This window comes from Tursiops truncatus, chromosome 17 (genome assembly GCF_011762595.2).
Source record: "Tursiops truncatus isolate mTurTru1 chromosome 17, mTurTru1.mat.Y, whole genome shotgun sequence".
Taxonomy (NCBI): Eukaryota; Metazoa; Chordata; class Mammalia; order Artiodactyla; family Delphinidae; genus Tursiops; species Tursiops truncatus.
This window is the reverse complement of record NC_047050.1, coordinates 14,411,713-14,427,847: the sequence shown is the minus strand read 5'-3', so window position 1 is coordinate 14,427,847 and position 16,135 is coordinate 14,411,713. Positions and strand designations below refer to the sequence as shown.

Here is a 16,135-nt window from a genome sequence, read left to right as displayed (position 1 = left end):
ATGCCCGGCACTCATCAGCCTGCAGAGGGGAGGGGCTTCACCGTCTTGGTAAAGGAACCCGGTGGAGGGTTTTAAGCAGCAGAGACCTGATCAGATACTTGCAGGAAATGAAGAATAGGTAGGAGGGGCCAAGACTAGAGGGCACAGGTCACATGACCAGCCAGTTAGGGAAAAACTGGGAGAGAAGAGAATGGCTTCATTGAAAAGGATGGATATGAGAGATGTTAAGGGAAGTGAATTCAAAGGTCTTCACTTTACTTGCCCTGTAGGTGAATGAAAACTTAAACCACCAGCCACATACATACTAAAGTCATACCTGCAAGACTTTTCATTTTGGTATGATGCCTGAAAATTCTTGCAATTAAGTGAGAGGGACTTCCCTGGTGGCGCAGTGGTTGAGACTCTGTGCTCCCAATACAGGGGGCCAGGGTTCAATCCCTGCTCAGGGAACTAGATCCCACATGCATGCCGCAACTAAGAGTTCACGTGCCACAACTAAGGAGCCCGCCAGCTGCAACTAAGACCTGGCGTAACCAAATAATAAAAATTTAAAAATAAGCAGTTAAGTGAGAGACAACAGACTCTGCAAGTCACCTCCAATAATCATTACCTCTGCTGGCTTTTAGTGCCTTTGTTTTCAGCTGAACCCAAAGAGTTGATTTTTGGGATTCCAGGGTTTGGTTTCCAGTTGGAAATCAAAGTCCCTATCCCTGTGGATCAAATTCCAGCCTGGAGGGGTTTATCCTCAAAGATCCTAGCCAGAGGAGCTCTGGAAAGAAGCCCAGGGTGCTCTGGTAGCTGGAAGTCTAAAAGCTACTAGCGACGGTCAAGTTCAGCATGATGGATAAGCCTAGCTGAGCGATTTCTCAAGAGCAAGGAATTGCGTCCAGGAATGGAGATGAGTGGTGGTGACAACCTGTAAGGGCAAGCTTTTCATTTGTCCTAGGTACCCTAGAAGAACTTGACCCTAAGCTTATGGGCAAGACCATAGGGCTGGGCCATTAAAGAAAGTGAGAAGGTGAGAAACCAAATCAGGTGATACAGAAGCTCAGCTGCAACGCCAAATGTTGGCAGGCTTTCTAAGTGCTCTAGAATTAACCCAGGTGAGCGAATTCTTCCGAAAAGCATCCTGTCTAGGGTGGTAGCAGTGAATTACTACTGGGAGGATGTGCAGAATACTGTAACTTTCAATTCCCTAACAATCACAAGCTGTGAATAAAGGAATCACCTTAATAATAATGACCATCGACAAGTTTTTTTTTTTTTTTTTAAGGCTTCGGACGCGCAGGCTCAGCGGCCATGGCTCACGGGCCCAGCCGCTCCGCGGCATGTGGGATTTTCCCGGACTGGGGCACGAACCCGTGTCCCCTGCATCGGCAGGCGGACTCTCAACCACTGTGCCACCAGGGAAGCCCCGACAAGTTCTTTTTGTATCCACCTATGCTCATATGCGGGGCAGAGAATTACAGTCATAATCTCATACTCTTTGAAACAAATTTGCCCAAATATTTTGAAAAGTTCTGGACCAAGAGTTTTCCAAGGCGCACGATCCAACCCTTGACTTCTACAGTTTCGTGCTTCCTCTCGCCTGCCATCTTCCCATCCTCCCAGCCCACACCCAGCTTCAAAACCTTAAGATCAGAAGAGTCAAGTTGAAACACAAACCAAATGCTTTCTCATTTAATACGAGTACATTTTATAACCTAGGGTGTTGGTTCAGGTACTACCGTTATGTGTCAAACCCCCAAAAGTTAACTGACTCTTACTGATAATGCAAACCAGCAAATCATCTGAGCGAAAGAGACCAACAAGCGACAAACCCAGTGCTCACCCAACTCCACGTCTTGATCATCAGTGAGCACGAGGATGATGTTGGGTCGGATGTTTTTCCGCTCCTGCTGTATCCGGCCTCTGAACCTCGGGGATCTGATGGTTGAACCGAGGCTCCCCAGTAGCTGTGTGCCCAGCACAGCCAAAACCAGAGCACAGCAAGAATACTTCATTGTGCTTGGTCCAATGTCGCAAAACTGACAAAACGTCTGTCTTCTGGTTCCTGCAGCTCTGGGCAGTCAGAGAGAAAGGGAGAGCGAGAGATGAAAATGAAATCCAAACCCCAGACACAGTTGCAGAAAAAGGACTACAACTCAGCGAGAACTGGCACAAAAACTGGCAGAGAAAGGGCTGCCCATGAGTCAGAAGCGGCAAACCCTACCAGGCATCAGGTCGTTTTTTTAAGTGCTTGATTATTTTGCAAATTCACTTTTGTCCTTTATTCTCATTCCAACCTTTCCGATTTCAAAATTCATTGCCAAAATAGAATTTCCAACACAGCTCAGATGTAAAAGCTTTCTGACAAGAGCTAATACCTTGAATTAGGTATCCTGGTTGAATAATCAACTGCTGTACTCAGAGGTATTCAGGACATCTGCAGATGGGGTCCTGGAAGGGGGAGAAAAAATACGAAAGGAAACGTCAGTCAAGGATTTTGACAGAGTTTTGGTCTGAAAGAGTCTCTTGAAACAGCATAAATATATATGTATAGATATGATTTATATATTATATTTATATATACGTATAATAAATAGAAATGTAATATATAAATCATATCTATACAAATATATTGATATAATTTTTAAAATCTGTACTCCAAAAGGGAGAGACAGAAGGAAACAACATTCAGAACTGCTAACCAATGACATGAATACTATCTTCATTTCATAATCATAAATATGGTGATCTGGGTATCATCCCTGCTCACACTTTAATAGTACTTTAAACATCCCCAAGAAAACAAATGACTGATAAGGAAGAACCAGCAGTGCCTGTGAAACCACAGTGCACTGGAGTGTTTGCATCTGGGGAGCGTTAACTCACCTGCGTACGATATTGAGTACTTATCAAGCAGAATGAAACGCAAAGCTGTCATATGTCATCTGCATGAAGTCACTCACTGCCCAGGAGAGCTCTTTTTGCTGACAAAGACTTCATAGTGAGGGGCTGGGAGGACAACCTTTCCCAGCCTCCAAAAAGCTCCTAACTGTGCTTCATCAATCACCGGGGGAAGGGATGCTTCCTCCCAGCTGGGCTGGTCCCTCAGCCCAGCCCTCATCCCCAGCGCATCGGCGCCTAAGGGGACACAGCCCTCCTCGACTGTGAGCACCAGCTTCACTACTGTTCAGAGCCGGTGCAGCGCCGCTAGCACCGAGGTTTGGCTTTGCCGCAGCAGATCTCAACCTGCAAAGCAACATGACTGATGGGCTCTGAGGCTGGAGGTTAGAGGCGACCTTTCCACCTTAAAAAAAAACCAAATCAAATCAAATCTGGAGGGGAACACTGTGAAATCTTTGCAAATCTGCACAGGAGACTTTGGAAAGGGTTGGAAAAATGCCCCTTTCACTTTAGAACGCTAACCTGCTGAAAGCTGGTCTCTTGGACTTCCGAAAGATAGCAAAGGGCTCATTAAAAAAACCCCAAAAAACACCATCTTTCTCTTGAATGTCATGAGGGAGCATCTGTATGGGAATTTTGACTGCCCTAAAATTAATCAGAGAGCAGCCCGCTCCAGCAGCCACTCTGTCGCCACACACCTGAGGGTCTGTATTTTGATGCTCAACAATAAACGGGTATCAGATAAGTAAGCATCACGGATGAAGTGTGAGGACTGCAAAGCAGAAGGAAAGGGACTCCATCGCTTCCTTCCGCGCCTTAAATTCTGGAGGGTGACGTGGGGCAGGAAAGAAGAATGAAGAAAGACTGTGTACCGTTTCCCCCTGCCATCCACATTATTGTGTTTTACACAAACACACACGCCCCTATTATTTTAAACTTTTTGAGCTGTTTTGTAAACAGTTCTAATGCTTTTTACTTTGCAGCCTGTAATTACTCTTTGGGAGGGAAGAAGGGAGGGGGAGAGAGAGAGAGAGAAGGACTCAGTAAGAACTAGATTTTAAAACAAAAATCCAGCATCTGCAGCGAGGCAGTCCTGACCACGTGATCTGCAGAGCAAAAAGCAAGCCACCTCCGACTGATCCTGTGGCTTGAGAAAGTCAATATGTATGGTTTGGCGTGTGGTTTTGTTTTTTGTTTGGTAATAATTTGGCGTTATTTCAGCGATCGCGGTGCCTTCTGAACGCTGAAAGCCCGCAATTGTTCTGCCTTGACTGTTGGGTTTCTGGGCATTTGTTTTAAATCATGAGAAAACTGATACAAGCATGAAAGGATGGGAAAGCAAAAGAAATGAGTGAAACAATGGCCTTCTCCCACAGAGCGTGTGTTAACCTAAGAGTTAAATACAGAAATTTCTTAGGGGGTGTTGGTCCTTGAAGCAGCAAAACTTTGCCCACCTCTCAAAGCCGGTGACGTTGTGTGAAGAGAGAGTCTGCAGGGTTTCTTGCATCCGCTATGGTTTAAACTAACCTCTGCTGACAATGGTGACCCAGAAAATACAGTCAGACTCACCGTATGGAGCGAACAGCAGCGCTTGGTTTGAATAATCAGTCACACACGCAACTGAAAATTCTTGACTATCAAGATGCTGGTAACATTCCCTGGAACCCAATCAGTGTTCTGGGTTATTCTTTTCTTTCTCGTTATTTACTTTACTTCTTCCTTTAGGAAAAAGAAAATTAGCCTTAGTGGTACCTTGTATAAACTACATTGAAAATCATTTCCTAATAAAGAAAAGGGACAGCAGAGAAGATGCACGTTTTACCTATAAAGGAACTTTTCTCTCTGGACAGTTAAAGGTGCAGAAGAGACCTACGTTTATTTTTTTCTGCCACAATTTATTATCGATTCAGGGGATTCATATGTAAAAGCCGAGAAATTGAGTGGTAAAGAAAATGGAACTTTCAGACAGGTCTGGCCAGCAGGAGCGCTCCCTTTACTAAAACACACAAAACACACAACTCTGAAGAAAAGTGCACACAGACAATTCTTTATTCAAATATGACCTTTTAGAACCTGTCATCCTCTCACTGCCTGGTTTCCAGCTCCAGAAGGAAAAGAAGAAAAAAAAACCTGACAGACAAAATGCAGACCTCAACAAAGGAGACAACGATGCAATGTTTGAATTGGATACTTTGTGGCAGACAACAAGTGTCCTTAGAGACTAACAGCTTGTCTTGAGAAATAGTTGAAAATGGGAGAAATGTCAAAAGAGGTTTTTCTCACACATGGAAAGTGAGCTTGAGGAACGGTTGCTGTATTCACGAATCAGGACCAGAACACAAGATGCCTATTCTTCAAGCTCTAAAGTGAAAACACCAATTGTAGCTATGGCCAATTGGTGGGGAAAGTTTACAACACTTTGTTTGGGGCAGTCAAGCCAACTATAAATGTGACATTAAAAGTTTCAAGTCACATATAAAAGAAAGAAAAGACTGGGAAGCCTTCAAGCCAACTGGACAGAAAGTCTAGTTCACATATGCTTGTCCAGCAAAACCCCACACTAAATCAAAGCCCTCGTTGCCCCAGTAGGTTTAAGGGGGGGGTCTCTGTCTTCAATAAGCCTCCCTTTGTCTGGGCAGCTGGTGCCGAGGTAAAGGGGATGGTGGCCATATGCTTGTCCACCACTGTGGTTGTCAAAGTGTAATCTGGGACTTTGGGGGGACCCTGAGATCCTTGTGGGTGGAGTCCACAAGACCAGAACGATTTTGAAAAATACTAACACTATATTTCCCTTTTTCACTTCGTTGACATTTGCACTGATGATCTAAGAGCAATGGTGGGTACAGCTGCTTTTGTATGAATGAAGGGAGCATCACATACGGTTAAAAAAAAAACAGAACAGTTTCACTCAAGATGAAACAGTAAAATGATTAATTTGATTAAACCTTGACCCTTGAATGCACATCTTTTCTTTTAAGTTTTCTGTTTTATGAGAGAGAAGGGACACATAAAACCCTTTGCAGCCTATGGAGGTGTGATGCTCGTTGAGGGAAAGCACTCGTGGGACTGAGTTGCCAGGTGAACTAGACACATCCTTTTTCTCTGTTTTTGCTCAAACGCTATTTTTAGTTGAAAGAATTACTTGGACTTGGATTTTTGGCAGACATTTTCTCAAGTCGTGAATGAAATCAGACTGTCATTTCAAGGAAAGCAACTGACGGTATTTGTCGTGTTTGTTGCCAATGACAGAAATCTAGCTTTCAAGTCAAAAGCAGAACTTTGGAAAACTTGTATCTGCCACTGTGAGCTTAGCAGCTTTCCAATATGTAAAACCTTTCTGATGACACTGATGTTGGTATTAACGAATGTCATTTTATGGTACTGTAAAATGAAATGTGTCAACACTTCGACTATTTGCATAATTCAATGAACCAATGTTTCCCAAATGACCAAATACAATGTTACAAAATCATACACGTGTAAAAAAAATTCATTCAAAGTGCAAGATGACCACTGGATTTTAATGTAACAGAGTAGGAAAAGCTCATTGATATGGTTTCAGATTTCTTACTACACCTAACCTTTAGGAATCACCACGTGTCAAATTTTGGTATAGTATCAAAGAAGATCTACAAGTATCTGAAAAAAGCTCTTGAAATACTTCTTTTCCAACTATTTATCCATGTGAGGCTGAACTTTATTCCTATACCTCAACCAAAACAATATATGTCAACAGATTGAATGCAGAAGCAGATATAAGAATCCAGTTCTCTTTTATTCAGATAAATATTAGATTTGCAAAAATGTAAAACATGCCACTTTAGTCACCAATATTTTTTTGGTTTGGAAAATATAGTTATTTTTCATAAAATAGTATATATCATTTAACATATGGATTTATTGTTTCTTAATACTTTTTTTAAACAATGGCTTTCTTTTTTTAATTATCATTACAAATTTTATTTATTTATTTATTTATTTTTGGCTGTGTTGGGTCTCACAGGCTCTAGAGCGCAGGCTCAGTAGTTGTGGCGCACGGGCTTAGGTGCTCCGCGGCATGTGGGATCCTCCCAGACCAGGGCTCGAACCCACGTCCCCTGCCTTGGCAGGCAGATTCCTAACCACTGCGCCACCAGGGAAGCCCCTAATTAATACTTTTAAAAATTCTCAGTTTGAATTTCTAAGTATCAATAGCTAAAATCCCCATAAACACAAGCTTAATAATATAAAAGGATAAAAACACAATTTTAATAATATAAAGGGATTCCAAGCCCAAAGAATTTGAGAATTACTGGCCTAGAGTATATTTGGTTCCATAGTCAAGCCCGGCCTTTCACCTCTAAGGCTACAGATTTGGCCCTAGTCACAAACGTAATTCATTTTTTTTCCCCTTAAAGCCTTGAAACTGTCCTAAGTTCTAAATGCCTGCAAATCTAATGAGTGATGACATGCTGTGATGACATTCTGTGTGTGTGTGTTTTAATCTGAGGATAACACAGAACTTTATAAATAAATGCCCACAAATCTAAAGTATGTGAGAGACAGGCCCAGAACAACCCACTCAGCATGGAAATCAACCTCTCAGGGATGGGGCAATGGAATTGTTTCTAGTACAAAGCAATGCCACTCCAGAGTGAAGACAGAGAAAAAAAAAAGGACACCATAACCAGTCACAGCAGCGGGGGAGATTAGGCCAGCAGCATGCAATTATTGAAAGCTGAATTTAACCAGAACACACTTAGTTTATCGTTAGAGTGAAGCAAAATAGGATTATACCAGCAAGAAGGTGGTATCTACCCTCCCCCATCCCACCCCCCCCCAACGCCAATCGACATAGTTCCCACATTTCCTAGGGTCAGTTTACATGGCCCTTTTCCTTTAATTTTGACTTTCAAGTTTGCCATATATCACTTTTTTTTTTTAGAGGAAGCCTTCAGGATGTGCTAGCTTCTTTATGATATATGTGAAACCATGAAGGAGCTAATTTTTTCTTTTAAAAACCCCATAGCTGGCAAAGTTCATCTACTGTTAATCCCAAGAAAGCCTGCTTCCCGATCTAATTTATTACAACTCCAAGCAAAGAAGATAGACAACAGTCTCCTTCTGGTGCGGTAACATTTTTATACCCCTCGAATAATAAATCTCTTCCAATCACCAGCGACAGCTGAAAAGTGTACATCTCTGACCTGGAGCACCTTTGGGGAAATCCTTGGCTAAGTGATGAGATCCTCCTTGAACAATGTTTGCTTTTCTTCCCTTTTTTCCCTTTCTGTTTTCTCCCCCCAACACTGTAAATCCTGACATTGGAAGGAACCTTGAAAAGTCATCTATTCACAAAATTGTTAGCGTTGGTTACCCCGGGGTACGATGAGGGAGAGGGACAGATTTTATTTTTTTTTATGTTTAAGTTGGATTTTTTTCCCATGATCTTTGCATGATAAAAATAGAACTAAGTAAATTTCCTAGGCTTTCCCTCTGTTTTCTCATGGAGGAACAGAATAGATAGAAAGACGTAAGCAGTGATAAGAATGAAGTGAGAGGTTACAGCAAGAAATGTACTTTTGAGAGTTAACCCACAAAGGTAGGAAATAAAACCACATAACGACAAGCTCACCAAGAGCATTCTGGAGAATGCAAAGGGTCCAAGACAGAGATTTGTCCAGCTTCTTTCAAATTGAAATTAGCAAAACAAAGAAAACCAAAGTGACCTAAAAATTATGAAAAAAAACCCCAGAAGGACCTGCTATTCCTGAAGCAGATGCTACAGAGTGTCCAAAGGGTCTGATAATGGTCACAAGTTTTGATGGTGGCAATGAGCTCCAAGATAATGAGAACAAGACTGTTGAACTTTAAAAAGCGGGGCATTGGAAACTTCAGTTTGGGTCTAGTGCAAGAATAGCATATTGATAAAAAGAACCCCAAATGTGGTCTTAGGCATCTTAGCTACTCCTTATGGTATATGATTTATTACATTAAATTTGCCTTTGGTTTCATATATTTATAGCTTATCTGTATTGAAGTATCTGGAGGTATTGCATATTGCAGATATAGTTTGTTGCAATAACAACAAGAAAAAAACCCCAAATATCAATGACTTAACACACACTACAAGTCACACACAGAGTGACGGGAGCTTTGCTCTGCCCGCTCATGCATGGATGCGGGCTGATGGGAGCACAGTTGATGTGTTGCTTCAATAGTTGGACCAAGAAGCAGAGGAAGAAAAAAACTGAAGAATCTTGCAGGAGAACTTTTCATGGCTTCAACCTGGAAGTGACTCAGATCACTTCGAATATTTCATTGGCTGTAACTAGTCACATGACCCCATCCACCTGCAAGAGGGCTGGAAATTGATGGTACAGCTGAAGCGTGCTGAACACTACTGTCTACCACAAGCATCACGTTTCATCAGTACCCTACGTATTTATCTTTTTTCCTCCCTAGATGCCTGCACACGCACATGTGCATGCACGCACATGCACATACTTAAGATACATGTATAAATATATTCATACATGCAGATACATACTTAAGTAATGAAGAAACATAATCTTCGTAGCTTAAAGTTCTACCGTTCCTAGGTACAAAAAATGCACCTTTTAACAGCTTTGGGAATTTGGGGGACATGTTTCATTTTCGTTTGTTTCCCTGATGTACATAATCTGGCACAGTATGAATTTATTTTAAAGTTCCACAGTTCTTGTGATACATTTAAGTTGAAGAAAATATTTTAAAAAATACAGGTAGGTGCTACATTTAGATTTCAAAAGCACTTCTCAAAATATTTTCTTGTAGATAACATCTATGTGAGGAAAGAAGAACACCTGACTTAGCTTTAAAAATTAAGCCACAGTCAAGAGAGTTCCCACTGGCCACTATAAAGCTTGCTACCAATATAATGCTCTTTAACATTTTCTAAGGGTTTAAACAGAAGAATGGAGACACAAGTTCCTTCTGAGGGATCCTGCTGGCCTCACACGGAGTCACGACCAAGAAAGGGAGGTCTGGGAACACACAGTGCGAAAAACAAATGTGCATTTCAAAAGACAACAAATTCTAGTTCTTAGCTCAAGATTTAGGGACAAATTATGGGGAATAGCTCTGTTCTTCAATTTTTTTCTTCCAAAATGTATTATTTACAGGAGAACCTTTAAAGAAAATCAAATGTCCATATTTAAGTCAACTCCTTTGCTCAGAGACCCATTTTCAAGGAAACCCTAAAATTCAGATTAGTTCATGTATTATTTCAAAAATACTCCCTTCACAAGTTGTACTGGGAAATGCTGGTTTGAGGTTTTTTTGTGTTATCGGCTAAATATATCATTCCAAGCCTTTTAATGACAAAATCATCTTCAACATGTGCTTTATATGTACCTAAATCCGTCTACTGTCTTCAGATTGTCACCTTTCCTTCAGCTGTATACTTAACTCCCAGTGATTACCAAGCATAGATGCACATTTATCAAGTAAAAAAAACCAACTCTAGGGTTTCCCTGGTGGCGCAGTGGTTGAGAGTCCGCCTGCCGATGCAGGGGTCGCGGGTTCGTGCCCCGGTCCGGGAAGATCCCACATGCCGCGGAGCGGCTGGGCCCGTGAGCCATGGCTGCTGAGCCTGCGCGTCCGGAGCCTGTGCTCCGCAACGGGAGAGGCCACAGTGGTGAGAGGCCCGCGTACCGCAAAAAAAAAAAAAAAAGCGCAACTCTACTTAACTTTCAAGTGAAATTCAGGCCTGCAATCGTGGAAAATATCATTATAGTAGAACAAACTGAGTAGCTAGCAGGCCTCGCTAGGAAAATTAACTTACTAATTTTAGCCACAAAGCATACAGCAAAGATAAATTGTCTACCCATTTTTATTGACATCCATCTGATGTATGACATTCCTGTCCAATCAAATTCATCAGTTTACCCTCAAAACAGTATTTGGACACAGAGATATTTATCACAGTCTTCAGGTGAATAGCACCTGAAGAGACACAGTAGGACATTTTTAAAACCATAAATTCACTGATTCAAATCACAGTACTTGCATAAAAGGCCTGTAGTAACTCGAAACTTAAAATATGACTTCTGTCTTAGCTTTTTGTCTGGACAGAAGCTGGGAAATATTTTAGCTAACGAAAACTCAAATTTTACTCTACTGTTACAAAAGAGTGAAGTTTATGAAGTTTTAAGCCGAAGAATTTATAGAAGGAACATTTTAAGAGCTATATTATCACCATAAACAATTATCTGTCATATCTGTAAAATAATCTTCTTGAAAAGGCTCAGATTATAATCTATGTCTATGGACATTTGAGGCAAATGTATGTTTATTGTCACCAGAGTATCTTTATAAATAGATGTTTACAGCTGGCCAAGTCCTTAAATCTCATCTAACCATCTATACTACAAACACCCAATGGTGCTCCATGTCCAGAATTTATTTTCTAACTCCTCGACTTTGTTTGAAACCTTCATTTCTCAGCACACACAAGACCAGCACTTGTCACACAAAGGAGCTAATATAATTAAACCAGATGATGTGTCCCACAAGTAAAACCAGCCATTCACGAAAGCTGGTCACCAGAGGCCATTTCAAAGTAATCTAAAGTAATCCCTTCTCTCCACAGATTTGGTTTCCATGAAGTCTTAAGCACATGTGTGCTGTAAAAAAAGAGGCTTATTAAAATCTGATGTGATATTAGAGATTATAATGCAACACAGTTGGGCTGATTTTAATACCTGAGTCTTCAAGAAGAAAGCAATTTTTGATTTTATTTGTAAGCTTACTAAAACATTACCCGTACAAAGGTACATGATGTTTACTTAATTAAGGAAAAAAATAAAGAAGGCTCCCCTGTTAGCTGAACTGGGCTTGTATCAGTGTACAGAATTTGCAAATAAAAGTGGAGGAGACGCTAAAACAGTTTTCACTGATGGACAGATTAGCAAAGCACAGCATGTATTTATAACTCTAAAGAGTGAGGAGCTTAGATTGTTTAGACAATTCCTTATAAAGTTGTGAATCTCCAGTATATCATTCTTTTGGCTCGCTCTGGTGAAACATTATCAAAATGTGTCATATAACGGCATGATAGCTTCAAAATACCAGTTGCCGTCATTAGTAGAACTGGATTATTAGGTAAGTCTGACTGCCTATGAAGCTTACCAAGACCTCCAGTCCTGGCGGATCTCTGGAGGATTTGTTTATTTTTCCTGATCCTTTTTCTATGTCTTGATTGTATTTAGTTTCAATTGTGGATGAAAATACAAAGGATTAGATTTGATATGCTTCTGGTCCCTCCATTGCAGGATCTCCTACCTACAGCTTTGTATCCTTGAAACGCAAACAAAGGAAACATGTACATGATCATGAACAGGTTTGCAAAATGAGCAAACGGCAACGCCCTGCCACAGAATATCTGCTGTTCCTCATTGGAACAGGGCTTCGCAGAACAGATCATATGTGAAAAAGGAGAGAAGCAACCTCTACTCTAGAGAGCTAATGTGAAGGAGACTTGAAAATACGTTATAGCATCTTTGAGTTTGAAGGTGTTATGGGGTAAATGTTTATGTCCCCCTCCTTCCCCATTCATATGTTGCAATCCTAACCCCCAGTGTGATGGTATTAGGAGGTGGGGTCTTTGGGAGGGGATTAGGTCACGAGGGTGGAACCCTCATGAATGGGATTAGTACCCTCATAAAAGGGGCCACAGAGAGCTCTCCCACCCACCTTCTACCATATGAGGACATGGAGAAGATGGACATCTATGAACCAGGTAGTGGGCTCTTGCCAGATACCCAATCCACTAGCACCTTCATCTTGGACTTCCAGCTTTCAGAACAATGAGAAATAAACGTTTGCTATTTAAGCCGCCCAGTCTATGGTGTTTTTGTTACAGCAGCCTGAATGCACTAAGATGAGGGATCTTAAAGTTCACCTAGATTAACTTTTAACTAATGAAGAAACCTTCTCTAGACCATCAATGAAAATGCCCCTGTCTAGGTAACACAGACCTTGTTAGGAAACCTGTTTAGTTTTGGGTAGCTAAACAGGTTAAAAAATTCTTTTTTTTTTTTTTTTTCCGGTACGCGGGCCTCTCACTGTTGTGGCCTCTCCCATTGCAGAACACAGGCTCCGGACGCGCAGGCCCAGCGGCCATGGCTCACGGGCCCAGTTGCTCCGCGGCATGTGGGATCCTCCTGGACCAGGGCACGAACCCGTGTCCCCTGCATCGGCAGGTGGACGCTCAACCACTACGCCACCAGGGAAGCCCAGAAATTCTCCATTTTATTGAACAAAAATCTGTCCTCTTCTAAGTGTTTAATCATGCTCTATTCTACTGAGCCACACAAAATAATTCTATTTTCTTCTCAATAACAAATGACTTAAATATTTGAAGATTGTTTCCATCTAACCCCTGAATCTTTTCCTCTTAAAAAATATGCTTATGTGGTACATTGTGGGAGAGCAGTGGAAGTGGTTATTTTGAATTGGGCCACCGGCTTGTTAAGTAGTGGATCAATAGATCCCACAAAGCTGTAGTTACACAGATAGGAAGGCAGTATATTTAATGTCCATCTGGCTCAAAGGAATTCTGACTACTAGGCTACTAATCAATGCTTTCCAAGCTCCCTACGAAAAATTTCCTTATATAACACTACTTTCGTGTTTGGACTAAATTCAACTCAAATATCTTCCAAAATATGCATAAGTAACTTGTTAATCAGTTTTATTGGAGAATAAAGCCAGACAAGAAGATGAAGATGCAGGCTGAGTCCTAATCCAAGGACTAGATATTTTTCATTCCTTTACAATTTAGTCATTGATTTCTCTCTAGATTTTGAGGAAGCTTTCCTTCTAAGAGGAAACATTTTCTTTAACACATTTGGTTCCCAGTTTCAGAATACTGGATACTTTATTTTTTTATTTTATTATTATTTTAAAAATATTTATTTATTTATTTTTGGGGGTGCATCAGTTCTTAGTTGCGGCACGTGGGATCTTTAGTTGTGGTGTGCGGTCTCTTCTTTGCAGTGTGCAGGCTTCTCTCTAGCTGTGGCGCGTGGGATCCAGAGTGCACGGGTTCAGTAGTTGCGTCGTGTGGGCTTATTTGCCCTGTGGCATGCGGGATCTTAGTTCTCTGACCAGGGATCGAACCGGCGTACCCTGCACTGCGAGATGGATTCTTAACCACTGGACCACCAGGGAAGTCCCTGGATACTTTAAAAGAGCCATGCAAGAGAAGAACAACCATTTTGCTATTAAACAAAGGCCCCAAGCTCAAGTACTTAAATCCTAAGGTAGAGCAGTGGTTCATTATAATCGCTGGAGGTCTCGTTAATTATTCCAGAGTTCCTGCTTCAGGGGTAGGGCCTAAGAAATTGCAGTTCTAACAAATTCCTAGGGGATGCTGCTGCTTTTAGTACTGGTCCAGGGTAGAGCCATCAACCGACCAGCATTGGCAAAAGGAACGGTAGATGGAACCAAGCCTGGGGGAGGTGCTCCAAGTCTTTTCATGAAGGTTGATCTCTCAGGCCTTTGCATTGGCAGAGACAGCTGATAATTCCAAAATGGGACACTTGAGATTGCCACTTATTTCATAGCTGGTAGGACCGTTCCGTAAGATCATCTTCTGCAGAGTTGCCGAAAAGGCAAGCATTCCAACACACTCACTAGGAACTGAAAGAGTTTTCTACTGGACAGCACATATCCAGAAGTGTTCTTCAGAGTAGCTTTCAAATGACCCTCTAATATCCCTTTCTATATATTCTCTATCAATGTCTGAAGAAACTAGGTTCCACAAATCCTTGAATACACGAACTAGCAAAGTCTGACAGCGGCCCCATGCAATGCCGAACTTTGTTACATTTATTAAACAACTGTCATGTACTAAGGTAGGTTTGCCACCACCAAAATTTGTTTTCCACCTTTAGGTAAATTATTACTAGAGATGAGGGCAGCAGAGTGAGTTACTGCTTTTGTTTGGAGGAAGCCCATCCTCAGTTTGCTAATTCTGTCCAGCTGTCTCTGCCAATCGCCCACTCTGGGTCTTTTACCCTCATCCATCACCTCCTCTTTGACACACTGGCAGACAAATACAGATGTAATGAAACAACAAACCGACTAAATGACGCAGTATGATCCCGGGAGATCTCAACCCACCACGATGCGTGACGCACATTAGGTGCTCTGGGAAACCCCGAGCTGAATTCTCCTCCCACTGAGCGAGAGGAAGGAAAGAGATGAAACCACAGAAAAGTCAACTGAAAAAGTAGGACTGAACTTCCCAGAACTAGGACAGTGGGTGTAAACAGAGCAAAGGTCAAGTTTGCAACCTTCCAACCTACTGTGTGCATCTTTGATTCTTGTAGCAGACGCTTCTCAGAAGACTGAGTCATCCTGGTCGAGAAGGGGCAGGGATTCTGGAGTCCGGGTTTTCCAGCTGCCCGATTTCAGGACGTATAGTCCAGCACCATGTGCTGGCTGTGCGGACCCAGGCGCTTCTCAGGAGTGGCATATCTTGAATTTGTGGCCTTCCCCCTCGCCCTTTCATTTTATTGTTGATTTCTCCTTCATTCCTGCCATTCTACTACCCACATATGCTCCTTGACCACCTAAAGTTCTTCACCACTCCCTCTTTCCTTTTGCTTTCCTGAGTCTCCAACCTTCTACAATTTCCAACATGTGGATCAGACTTCACCTTTTAACCAGAAATAACAATTTTTGCTAATATGCGTTGAACACGTCCCATACACCAAACTTGTCATCAGCTCCCTTTAGCCCCACCATGTACCAATGAAGCAGGCACTACTATTCCTTTTTTTTTTTTAAATGAGGAAACTGAGATTCAGAGAAGTTAAGGAATCTGTCCAAGATTACACAGCAAGGGGTAGAACTGGGGCTACCTCCCACCAGAAACTTTGTTCCTAACTGTTCTGTTTTTGTAGTATTTTCTCCTGAAGTGCATTTTCACTTGAAAAGATCTTGGAGGCCTAGTGAATTCTGAACCTGTCAAATCAACAGGGAGAATTTGGGGGCAAAAATGGGTGTCAGGTGTTGCTGATGTTTCCAGGCAGCTGTCAATGAGCCTCAGAGCATCTCCCCCAGGAGCACGCGACAGGGCATTGGTATTGTAGCCACACACCACGTACAGGTCCCCTTTCACCTTCCAAACAGAAGGGGACCCCTCAGAGCTCAGTAAAACAAAGAGTTGTTGCTGGGCGAGAGAGTGGACTGGCGTGGTTGAACATGAATATTCAAG

General features: G+C 41.9%; 1 protein-coding gene across 14 annotated transcripts in view; it reads right to left on the bottom strand.

The window, feature by feature from the left end:
• Window positions 1–16,135, bottom strand: part of SULF1 (sulfatase 1) — a 161,840-nt gene that overhangs the window by 72,885 nt on the left and 72,820 nt on the right. For 10 of the 14 annotated variants that reach the window (XR_012327208.1, XM_073794489.1, XM_073794499.1 and 7 more), the window contains 3 exons: window positions 4,459–4,608; window positions 2,367–2,439; window positions 1,832–2,061 (listed from right to left, as the gene is read on the bottom strand). Coding sequence is in view for 13 of the 14 variants with exons in the window: in XM_073794489.1 (XP_073650590.1) it covers window positions 1,832–2,003 (172 nt within the window). In the remaining variant the exon portion in view is untranslated. Of the gene's footprint in view, window positions 1–1,831; window positions 2,062–2,366; window positions 2,440–4,343; window positions 4,609–16,135 lie in introns of all 14 variants that reach the window. The other 4 variants (XM_073794494.1, XM_073794495.1, XM_073794493.1 and 1 more) reach the window with 2 other exon arrangements.